We start from the raw sequence: 11,726 nt of genomic DNA on the forward strand, positions 1-11,726 counted from the left end.
TGTTCCCAGTGGACTGGATTAACCCTTTCACACACCTCTGCCCAGTTACAGACACCGGGCAGCCTGTTCCCAGCGGAGGGGATTAACCCTTTCACCCACCTCTCCCCAGTTACAGACATCAGGCAGCCTGTTCCCAGTGGAGGGGATTAACCCTTTCACCCACCTCTCCCCAGTTACAGACACCGGACAGCCTGTTCCCAGTGGAGGGGATTAACCCTTTTCATTCACTTCTCCCCAGTTACAGACACCAGGCAGCCTGTTCCCAGTGGAGTGGATTAACCCTTTCACAAACCTCTCCCCAGTTACAGTCAGACGCCAGGCAGCCTGTTCCCAGTGAAGTGGGTTAACCCTTTCATCCATCATCTCCAGTTACAGACATCAAGCAGCCTGTTCCTAGCAGAGTGGATTAACCCTTTCACCCACCTCTCCCCAGTTACAGGCACCGGGCAGCCTGTCCCCGGTGAAGGGGATTAACCCTTTCACCCGCCTCTCCCCAGTTCCCAGTCCCAGCATGTCCTTGGCAGCATCGAACTTTGTGCTTTGGTAGAGTAGTCAGCTCCTCCCTCTGCTGGTCAGACAGCACATCACACACAGCAGCACTTGCATTTTTCTGTCCCCCTTCCTCTCTCTCTCAGTCACTCTCTGTCGCTCTGTCTTTCTCTCTCACTGTCCCTCTATCGTTCTCCCTCTTCTTTTATTCTGTGACTCGCTGTCTATGTCTCACTCTGTGTCTCTCGCTGTCTCACTCACTGCCTCTCTCTCTTTCTGTCCCTCCCTCACTGTCCATCTCTCTCTCTCTTCCTTTACCTCTGTGACTCACTGTCTCTGTTTCTCCCTGTGTCTCTCACTCTCTCACACTCACAGTCTCTCTCTGTCTCATTATCTGTCTCTCTCTCTCTCTATGTCTCTCTCTCTCTCTCTCTCTATGTCCCTCTCACTGTCTCTCTCTCTCTGTCTGTCTCTCTATGTCTCTCTCACTGTCTCTTCTGTCTGTCTCTCTCTCCCCCTATGTCTCTCTCACTCTCTATACGTCTCTCTCACTCTCTATGTCTCTCACTGTCTCTGTCTGTCTGTCTCTCTCTCCCCCTATGTCTCTCTCACTCTCTATACGTCTCTCTCACTCTCTATGTCTCTCTCACTGTCTCTCTCTCTCTATGTATGTCTCTCTCACTCTCTCTCTCTATGTCTCTCTCACTGTCTCTGCCTTTCTCCCTCCCTCTATGTCTCTCTCGCTGTCTCTTTCTGTCTCTCTCTCTACGTCCCTCTCTCTCTCTCTTTATCGCTCCTTTGTGTCTCCGCATCTCACCATCTCACTCCGTCCTCTCTTCCAGATTCTCTTTCTGTCTCTTTCTCACGGTCTTTCTCTCCCTCTGCCTCTATTTCTCTCTCTTTCTGCCTCTCACTGTCATGGTCTCTCTCTCTCTCTCTCTCCCCGTCTCTCTCTCTCTCTCTTTATCTCTGTCTCTATCACTTTCTGCGTCGTTTAATCTGAAAGTTGGAAAGGCAGAACCAATATTTGGAACCGTGAAAGTAAATGGCAGACCTGTTAGAATGGACGTGGACACGAGAGCTCCCACTACAGTAATTGTGGAAAATACCTACAGATATCTGAATAAAGTTGAGCATCAATTAGATTTAGAAGAAACAGCCTCCAAACTAAAAACGTACAGGGGTGAAAACATTCAAGTCAAAGGCATAAGCAGAGTCCATTATGGAAGCCAATCGGCAAAGCTCCCGGTGTTGGTATTGAGAGGTGGAGCTCCAAGCCTCCTCCGGTGAAATTGGCCAAGGGGAATCAACTTCGATTGGCCACCGGGATTCCGAAAGGAAGCTGGAAACGTTCGTGTTTTGGAGAAGGAGTGTGCGAGGGCTCAACAGCCTGGAGGAGCGCTGGCTGTCGTCGGCCGGAACACGGTAGGGCAGCAGGAGGAGCTCGAAGAGATGCTGAGCTTGATGACAAGGAGTTCGAGACAAGGTGAGCGACGTTCGCAGGGAGAAAGAAAACCCGTTGACAGACCTTCCCGCCCGACAGGAGGCCCTCAGGCCAAAGTTTGTACCCCCGGGAGAAGCACGAAGAGAAACAGGAAGGACTCGGCACCTCTCTGAGCAAACCGAAGACCGAGTTGGCGAAGAAGACTCAACAACGTGCAACTTTCCGGGAGGCAGCTAACAAACACGGAAAAAGAGACGGAACGAGCTGAAGATTCGGCTACGTGAAGCCAAGGAGGCTTTGGGAGCAAAGGTCACCGGATTTTCCAAGAAGCAGGGACAGACGATGAAATTTCGGGAGACTCAGCCACTGAGTTCACTCAAGTCGAGCTTACGCCGGAGAGTAGTCGGGTCGATACTGAATTTGAAAAGAAGGGCGAGATTACAGCCAGCGCTAGAAAGAAGGCACAAATAAGGCTTTAATTCTGGCATCACATGAACACACTTTCGTTCACAGGCCTGGCCATCAAATCGGAAACGCGGGCGCACTGAGTCGCTTGGCTTGACAAGAAAATGATGAGGATGTCCCAGTTCCACACGAACTTGCTTCATCGTCAAATTTCTTAGATCCCTCGCCGGTTTGTGCTGGACAGGTCAGAGACTGGACAAGTCGGGACCCCGGTCCTGTCTGAAGTACGAGAACGAGCGCTACATGGTTGGGTCACAGGAACCCGTACCTGACGTAATGAAGCCGTGCTCCAACAGGAAGACGTGAAATAACCCGCCAGGGATGGCATCTTATTGTGGGGAGATCAAGTGATAGTTCTTCCACAGGTTAATTGAACTACACAGCGCACATCCAGGAAAATCCCCGAATGTTAAGACCATAGCGCGCAGCTACCTATGGTGGAGGAACAGAGAGTTTAGTCAAGTATTGTACACAATGTCAGCGACTGCAAAAGTTACCTTCAACAGCTCCGTTGTACCCTGGGGAGTGACCAGGAAGACCATGGGTGCGGTTACACATTGGCTTATGTGTGACCTTCCTTGGGAACAATGCTTCTGCTCATTGTCGATGCCCATTCAAAATGGACGGGCGTATAAGAGGTGAAATCACCGACGTCCACTTGCTACAAGTGAGAAGCCACGTCAGGGTTTTGCCATTCACGGACTACCAGGAGCGGTCGTTTCCGATAATGGCACGGCACTTACGAGGTGCCGAGTTTCAACGGCTTATCAGCCTCAACGGTATCACTCATGTGAAAACTGCACTGTAGCCACCCTTCCTCAAACGGACTGGCCAAAAGAGCGGTTCAAACGTTCAAACTCTTTCGAGTTATCAACAGTCACAGATTGCAACTCTTTCGAGTACAATCACAGTGCTGGGTTTTCCGGGAGTGGGACATGAACCCACAATCTTCTGATTCAAAGGCGAGGGTGCTATAAACTGAGCCACAGCTGACACCTCTTCAAACGTTCAAGGCGGGCATGAAGAAGCTAACTGGAGATTGCTTAATAACCAAACTCGCACACTTTCATTTCCATTATCCGACCTCACCCCCACCCTCCCAACAACAGGTGTGACACCTGCAGAATTAGGGTGAGATTGAGTTTAATAATGCCGAATTTTAGAGGGGAAGGTGGAAAGGAGTCAGGGAAGCCAGAAAACTGGACACGACTGGCATAGCTGTGAGAGGAAATTGACCGTGGGAGAGCCGGTATATGTGAGGAGCTTCAGGGAAGAACCAAAGTGGTTACCGGGTGAAATAAGTGCGGTGACTGGATCTCTACCTTACCGCGTGGAGGTGGAAGATCGAGTCTTCCGGAGACATGCGGATCGTCAAAGGAAGAGAGAGACAAATCACCAAGAAATGGTGCCACCCGTGTTCATGGCCAGCTCAGCGTTTCCTGTTGAGAGAACTCAATCCAGTACCGACCCATCTATTGCTCCTTCATGATTGGAGGATACAGATCTCTCCAGGATCCCATTGAAGCATCTGATGTTCAGACAACTCCAGAAGAGGAGGTTCCTGATGAGCTATCTGAAGCTGAGACGTCCCACACGCATAAGGAAACCCCCCCAGAAAGGCTGAATTTGTAAATGACTTATCTGAGTCAACATTTTGTTGTCTAGAGAAAATCGTACTTGTAAATATAAAAATGATATCCAAGTAAAGGGGGAGGGGTGTGGTAATTGTGGTTTTTATCTGACGTGTAATATAAACTTTAGGAAAGATGCTTGTTAAGGAAGGTCACATGATCTTTAATACCCATTGGAGAGTAGCATGGGCTACCTCAGTAGTTAGTAGTTAGTGGTGTAGAGATAGAGTTTGACGTGTAAGCGCACGTGTAGTTGCTGCTGAGCACCTTTAAACTGGAAGTTTTCCACCCAAGGGGTGTCTGCCGATCAGCTCTATCAATACAACCAACCCGGCCACCTCATAACAAACTGGCGATGAGGATCCACAGGATCCAGCAGGCAACAAGCGCTGTCCTGGCCCAACGACACCCCGCATCCGATGGGTCGATAAAGAAGAAAGAAGGAATGAAAGGTCATCTGGAAAAAAAGGTAGCATGAATTTATTCAGGGCAATTAAAGCGCTCGAGGCTATTTGATGAGTTAGCAGAGAGGGTTGATGAGGGCAATGCTGTCGAGGTGGTGTACATGGGCTTCCAAAAGGTGTTTGATAAAGTTCAACTCAACAGACCCGTGAGCAAAGTTAGAGCTCATGGGAGAAAAGGGACTGTAGCAACATGGTGGCTGAGTGAGAGGAAACAGAGAGAGAGCAGTGGTAAGTGGGTATTTTTCGAACTAGGGGAAGACATGTAATGGAGATCCCCAGGGGTCTGTACAGCTTTTCTGAACCTAGATTAATGACTTCGATTTGGGTGTACAGGGCCCAATTGCAAAATTTAGGAATGACACCAAACTCAGAAGTATTGTGAGCGTTGAGATGGACAGTGTGGACTTCAAGAGGACTTGGCCAGACTAGTGGAATGAGTGGACATGTGGCACTCATGTCAAATTTAACAGAGAAATGTGAAGCACTTTTTTATTCCTTCAAGGGATGTGGGCTTCGCTGGCTGGGCCCAGCATTTATTGCCCATCCCTAATTTCCCCTTGAGAAGGTGGTGGGTGAGCTGCCTTCTTGAGCCGCTGCAGTCCATGTGGTGTAGGTACACCCACCGCGCTGTTAGGGAGGGAGTTCCAGGATTTTGACCCAGCGACAGTGAAGGAACGGCCGATATATTTCCAAGTCAGGATGGTGAGTGGCTTGGAAGGTAACTTCCAGGTGGTGGTCTTCCCATCTATCTGCTGCCCTTGTCCTTCTAAATGCTAGAGGTTGTGGGTTTGGAAGGTGTTGTCCAAGAAGCCTTGGTGAGTTCCTGCAGTGCATCTTGTAGATGGTACACACACTGCTGCCACTGTGCGTCGGTGGTGGAGGGAGTGAATGTTTGTGGATGTGGTGCCAATCAAGCGGGGCTGCTTTGTCCTGGATGGTGTTGAGCTTCTTGAGTGTTGTGGGAGCTGCACTCATCCAGGCAAGTGGGGAGTATTCCATCACACTCCTGACTTGTGCCTTGTAGATAGTGAACAGGCTTTGGGGAGTCAGGAGGTGAGTTACTTGTCGCAGGATTCCCAGCCTCTGACCTGCCCTTGTAGACACAGTATTTATATGGCTAGTCCAGTTCAGTTTCTGGTCAATGGTAACCCCCAGAGTGTTGATAGTGGGAGATTCAGTGATGGTAATGCCATTGAACATCAAGGGGCAATGGTTAGATTCTCTCTTGTTGAAGATGGACATTGCCTGGCACTTGTGTGGCGCGAATGTTACTTGCCACTTGTCAGCCCAAGCCTGGATATTGTCCAGGTCTTGCTGCATTTGGACATGGACTGCTTCAGTATCTGAGGAGTCACGAATGGTGCTGAACATTGTGCAACCATCAGCGAACATCCCCACTTCTGACCTTATGATGGAAGGAAGGTCATTGATGAAGCAACTGAAGATGGTGATCATTTGTGATTCATTTTAGGAGCAAGAATGAGGTGAGACAATATAAAATAAAGAAGTAAAATTCTAAAGGGGGTACAGGAGCTGAGGGACCTGGGGTACATGTGCATAAATCATTGAGGTGACAGGGCAGGTTGACAGAGTGGCTAATAAAGCATACAGATTCCTGACCTTGGTCTATAGAGTACAAAAGCAAGAAAGTCGTGCTAAACCTTTATAAAACACGGGTTTGGTCTCAACTGCAGTATTGTGTCCATTTCTGGGAGCCACACTTTCGGGAGGGTATGAAGGTAGTAGAGGGGGTGGAATAAAAGATGCACGAGAATGATTTCAGAGATGAGGGACTTCCGTCCTATGGATAGATTGGAGAAGTTGGGGCTGTTGAAGGTAGATAAGAGGTGTTCCTCATCACAAGGGGTCTAGGCAGGGTAGATAGGCAGAAACTGTGTCCATTGGTGGAAAGGCTGAGGGCACTGCTTGAAGGTAATTAGCAGAAGGGGCACCGGTGACAAGAGGAAACATTATTTCACGCAGCGAGCGATTAGGATCTGGAATGCGCTGCCTGAGGGTGTGGAGGAGGCAGGTTCAACTCTGACAAAGAGGACGGGTTTAATTATGAACAAAATGAAAGTGAATACAATTGGAGATGAGGATAATGTAAGTGTTTGACTCGCCATGGTGGGGGTCAGGTGCTTTTGAGATGTTTGCCCAGATGTGTGCTGAAATTAATACGATTCCCAACCACCCCACCCCACCCCCCCTAGAACAACACGACTAAAAAGGAGGCTGCACCGAGAGTTATATTCGGCCAAAGGAGAGAGCTGCAATGCGGGACAGCTGCAGGTTACATTCTCGGGTTAAAGAAACTCTCTCGTCACTGTGGGTATGGCGCGAGCCTAGGAGTTGACCATGGAGACAGGAGGGCTAAAGAACGGTAAAGCCTAGGCCAAGTTTTTGTGCAAAGGTAACACGGGAGGGGGGCCCGGCAATGAGGAACTGTTCCCATTGGCAGGAAGGTCAAGGACGCTCGTTTGAGGTAATTAACAGGGGGAGGGACAGCGACGTGAGGGCAAACATTTTGGTGCTGCAAGCGGTTAGGGTCCGGGGCGTGCTGCCTGAGAGCGTGGCAGAGGCGGGGGGGTTCAACGGAGGCCTTATCCGAAGAGGAAGAATGTTGCAGGGCTACAAGGAAAGGGCGGGGGAAGCGGGGATAGGTGAATCGCTGTCGCAGGGAGAGCTGACGCAGACACGATGGGCCGAATGGTCTCTTCCTGGGCCGCGCGGCGCTGCGAGCTAATGTCTGTCAGCCTCGGAAGGTGGGGCCCCAGCGATTAGGAGCTCTTCCAGAGTCTGTCTGCCGATCTGAGGGATTGTTTTAAGTTGAGCGGGGCTGACTTGCCCTAACCCTCGCCAGTAGTAGATGGGGCGGCTTTATCAATGGGCCCGGAAGGAATGGCCTGGCCATTCCGGAGTGGGCAGTGCCAACTGGGAGGTGGGCACAGGCCTGGCCCATTCTCCGACTCCGGCCTGTGGCTGCCCAATGCACCCTGTGGACAGGAGGGGCCTAAAAGATCCCATGGCCGCCGTTTCGGTGGAGACTGGGGTGGGGGAGGAGGTCCACCCCCGGTGGGTGTCCTGACGTCAGCATTTATCTATCCCTCACCCCCCCCAATGCGAGGGCAGCCTGGGCGCCCCTCTCGTCGCCGTTAATTCCCCCCCCCTGCCTGCTTTGACAACTCCAGAGAGAAGTGCGTCATCGGAGGCGAGGGCCTTTTAGACTCTCCCCTGCCGCGGCCAACCACCCCGAGATTTCGAAAGGTGCTATAGAAATGCACAGGGTCCGTCCTTTCCCGGAACTCGTTCTGGACGGGTTTAGCCTGTTTTGTGTGCCTGAGTACAAGCTTCTTGCATTTCAGTTCCCACAATACATAGACGCATATCATTTTTACCCGTTCATTTTGTGCCCATCCCCCTCCTTGAGGGCTGAGTGGTTTGCTCAGCCATTTCATTGTGCAGCCAACCCCCATCGCTGTGGGTCTGGAGTCACATGTAGGCCAGGCCAGGGTAAGGACGGCAGATTTCCACCCCCCCCACCCCCCTAAAGGGGCATCAGTGAACCAGATGGGGGTTTTTAATGGCAATCAGCACATGGTCAACATCCAGGTTTTTATTGAATTGGAATTTCACTATCAGCCCTGGTGGGATTCGAACCCTGGTCCCCGGAGCATTACCCTGGATTACTAGCCCAGTGACAATACCACTATGTCACCACCTCATTAATAACACTGGTGCAAGTAAATTGCATAATGTGAAGTGCAATATCAGCTTCGTTCAACACACCACACGAGGTGTCTCACTACATTTAACAATATACATTTACACTTCATGTCAAACATTCTCTGGTGCACACAGTCCAGAGGGTTCCCAGCCCCTCGGTGCACTGTGTCAGAAAGGTCTTAGACAGCGACCTTTCCCCCATTGACCCTCTGAGGTGGCTGCCCCCAAGCTTTAGTGTGTCCCTCAGCACATAGTCCTGGACTTTGGAATGTGCCAGTCTGCAACTCAGTCGGGGACAACTCTTTGCGCTGGAAGACCAACAAGTCTCGGGCAGACCAAAGAACGTCTTTCACCGAGTTGGTGATCCTCCAGCTGCAGTTGATGTTTGTCTCGGTGTGTGTCCCTGGGAACAGCCCGTAGAGCACAGAGTCCTGTGTCACAGAACTGCTCGGGATGAACCTCGACAGAAACCACTGCATCTCTCTCCAGACCTTCTTTGCAAAGGCACAATCCACAAGGAGGTGAACAACAGTCTCTACCCCACCACAGCAACCTCGAGGGCAACGTGCGGAGGGGGTGAGGCTCCTGGCGTGTTGGAAGGATCTGACGGGGAGGGGGCCTTTCTCACCACCAGCCAAGCTACATCTTGGTGCTTGTTGGAAAGTTCCAGCGATGAGGCATTCTGCCAAAGGACTTTGGCAGTCTGCTCAGGGTGGGGGACCATCCCACAGGATCCAGCATCTCCCTTTTCCCGTAGGGCCTCAAGGACGTTACATGTGGACCACTGGCCGGATGGCACGGTGCTGGGGGTTGCGGGTGTGGGGGGTTTGGGGGAGTCCGGTGTGGGGTGGTGGTGGTGGTGGAGGTGGGGGGGGGGGAAGGGTGCTGTCCTTCTCTGTCGTGGCGTGACTCAAGGGAAGGAGCCTCTGCGGGAAGGAAGTCCTCGGAGTCGGAGAGAAGGGATTTCCCCCTCTCATCTCTGTCACTGTGCCAATCCCCATGTATGTCAGAGACTCTCAAAGTTCAACAAAAGCATTCCTTCCTCTCAGTGTTGGCTGACCTCACAGCTCATTGCCGGGGAAGCGTAAAGTGTTTACAGACTGGAAATGTGATTTGAGCGATCGACCCCTGCCAACCCCATTCCCTACCCTCTCTCTTTCTGCAGAAACCTTTCAGGGGTACACGACTGGAACGTGAGTGAGGGGTCGGCGGAAGGAAGGAACCTCCACTTGACTCCACAACCCTGAGTACCAGCGCTTTGCAATAATCTTTGCTGCCCAATGCTCCTGATTCAGGGAAGCTCATTTAATGTTCTGCGCAACCTTTACACCCAGTTCCCAGTTTTATTACCGTAGGGGACTTATTCTGTGTGTACGCGGAAGCCAGTGAATGACATCCCAATCCCACAGCCCAGCTCCGCACTTGGCGTTCCCGCTGTGTGTGTGTGTGTGTGTGTGTGTCTGTATCCAAAGTGTGTTGTGACTGAACTTAACCCTTCAGTTCAACTCTCAACAAAGCATGCGCAGCGCCGCCGGGGCGGCACACAACGCAGCAGGAAGGTCATTCAGCCCATCGCTGTCTGTGCTGGCCCATTGAGAAGACCTGCAGCCGGAGAGATTAGAAAGCTTTGTGGGGTAGAACGAGGCCATTCGGCCCACAGGCCGAAAGCCAGCCTAACATCACTTTCCAGCTCTCGTTCTGTACCTTTTTTTAACAGGTTACAGGTGCACGAACATACGGAATTAGGAGCAGGGGGGTAAGCCACTCGGCCCCTCGAGCCTGCTCTCCCATTCAAAAAGATCACAGCTGATCTGACTGTCACCTCCACTCCACATTCCTGCCTATTCCCAATAACCTTCCACCTCCTTGCTTACTAAGAATCCGACTAGCTCTTAAAAATATTCAAAGATTCTGCTTCCACTGCCTTTTCAGGAAGAGAATTCCAAAGCCTAACTATCCTCTAGGAGAAAAAAAATCTCCTCATCTCCGTCTTAAATGGGCGACCCCATATTTTTAAACAGTGACCCCCTCGTTCTAGATTCTCCCACAAGAGGAAACATCCTCTTCCACATCCACCCTGTCAAAACCCCCTCAGGATCTTAAAGGTTTCAACTAAGTCGCCTCTCACTCTTCTAAACTCCAGTGGATACAAGCCTAACCTGTCCAGCCTCTCCTCACAAGACAACCCGCCCATTCCTGGTATTAGTTTAGTAAACCTTCTCTGAACTGTCTCCTACGCATTTGCATCATTCTTTAAATAAGGAAGCCAGTGCTGTACACAATGCTCCAGGTGTGGACTCACCAAATCCCTGTACAACTGAAGCATAACCTCCCTACTTTTGTATTCGATTCTCTTCGCAATCAATGATAACATTTTATTAGCTTCCTAATCACCTGCTGTACCTGCAAACTAACCTTTTGTGATTCATGCACTAGGACACCCAGATCCCTCTGAATCTCAGAGCTCTGCAATCTCTCACCATTTAGATAATAAGCTCCTTTTTTATTCTTCCTGTCAAAATGAACAATTTCACATTTACCCACATTATACTCCCATTTGCCAGATCTTTGCCCACTCACTTAACCTGTCCATGTCACTTTGTAGCCTCCTTGGGTCCTCTTGGGTTAAGAAACTTCAAGTTCATACCCGTGTACTTTTTAAAATGTGACAGGGGTTTCTGCCTCTCCCAGCCTTTTAGACAGTGAGTCCCAGGTCCCCACCAGCCTCTGGGTGAGAAAGATTCTCCTCGACTCCCCTCCCATCCCTTCACCAGTCACTTCCAATCTGCAACCCACTGCTCACTGACCTCCCAGCGAAGGGAAACAGATCCTTCCTCTCTCCTCTCTATGGCTCCCTCGTAACTTAATAAAACCTCCATTAAATCTCCCCTCAGCCTCCTCTGTTCCAAAGCAAAGAGGCCCAGCCTATCCAATCTTTCCCTCATCGTGAAAATTCTCCAGCCCCCCGGCAACATCCTGTGTAAATCTCCTCTGTAACCTCTCTGGCGTGATCAGACCCTTCCCGTAACATGGTGACCACAGCTGGACGCGGTACTCCAGCTGTGGCCTAACTAGTGTTATGTGCAGTTCACGACGTGACCTCCCTGCTCTTGTATTCTAGGCCTTAACCAGTAAAGGAAAGCATCCCACCTTCTTAACCACCTTACCCAAATTCAGGGATCTGTGGACATGCACTCCAAGGTCTCTCTGTCCCCCTACCCCTCTCAGTACCTGACAATGTATTACCAGGGTTGTCCTCCACAGTGTATTACCTCACACGTCTCCGACTCAAATTGCATTGGCCACTTTACTGTCCACTTGACCAGGCCATTGATACCTTGCTGCAGTCTACAGCTGTCCCCCTCATTATCAACCACACGGCCAATTTTCACATCATCTGCAAACATCTTAACCATGCCCCTTATACTTAAACCGAAGTCCATGATATACATCACAACCAGCTAGGCACTGAGACCCACAGAACCCCCCTAGAAACAGGCTCCCTGT

The 11,726-nt window shown here is 50.7% G+C and overlaps 1 protein-coding gene across 1 annotated transcript in view; it reads right to left on the reverse strand.

Annotated features, from left to right (window-relative positions):
* Positions 1-513, reverse strand: part of LOC144671552 (uncharacterized) — a 67,764-nt gene extending 67,251 nt beyond the window's left edge. The window contains exon 1 of the mRNA XM_078533505.1: positions 424-513. Coding sequence (XP_078389631.1) covers positions 424-513 — 90 coding nt within the window. The remainder of the gene's footprint in view (positions 1-423) is intronic.
* Between the last annotated feature and the right edge of the window lie 11,213 nt (positions 514-11,726).

This window comes from Cetorhinus maximus, chromosome 33 (genome assembly GCF_964194155.1).
Source record: "Cetorhinus maximus chromosome 33, sCetMax3.hap1.1, whole genome shotgun sequence".
Lineage (NCBI taxonomy): Eukaryota > Metazoa > Chordata > Chondrichthyes > Lamniformes > Cetorhinidae > Cetorhinus > Cetorhinus maximus.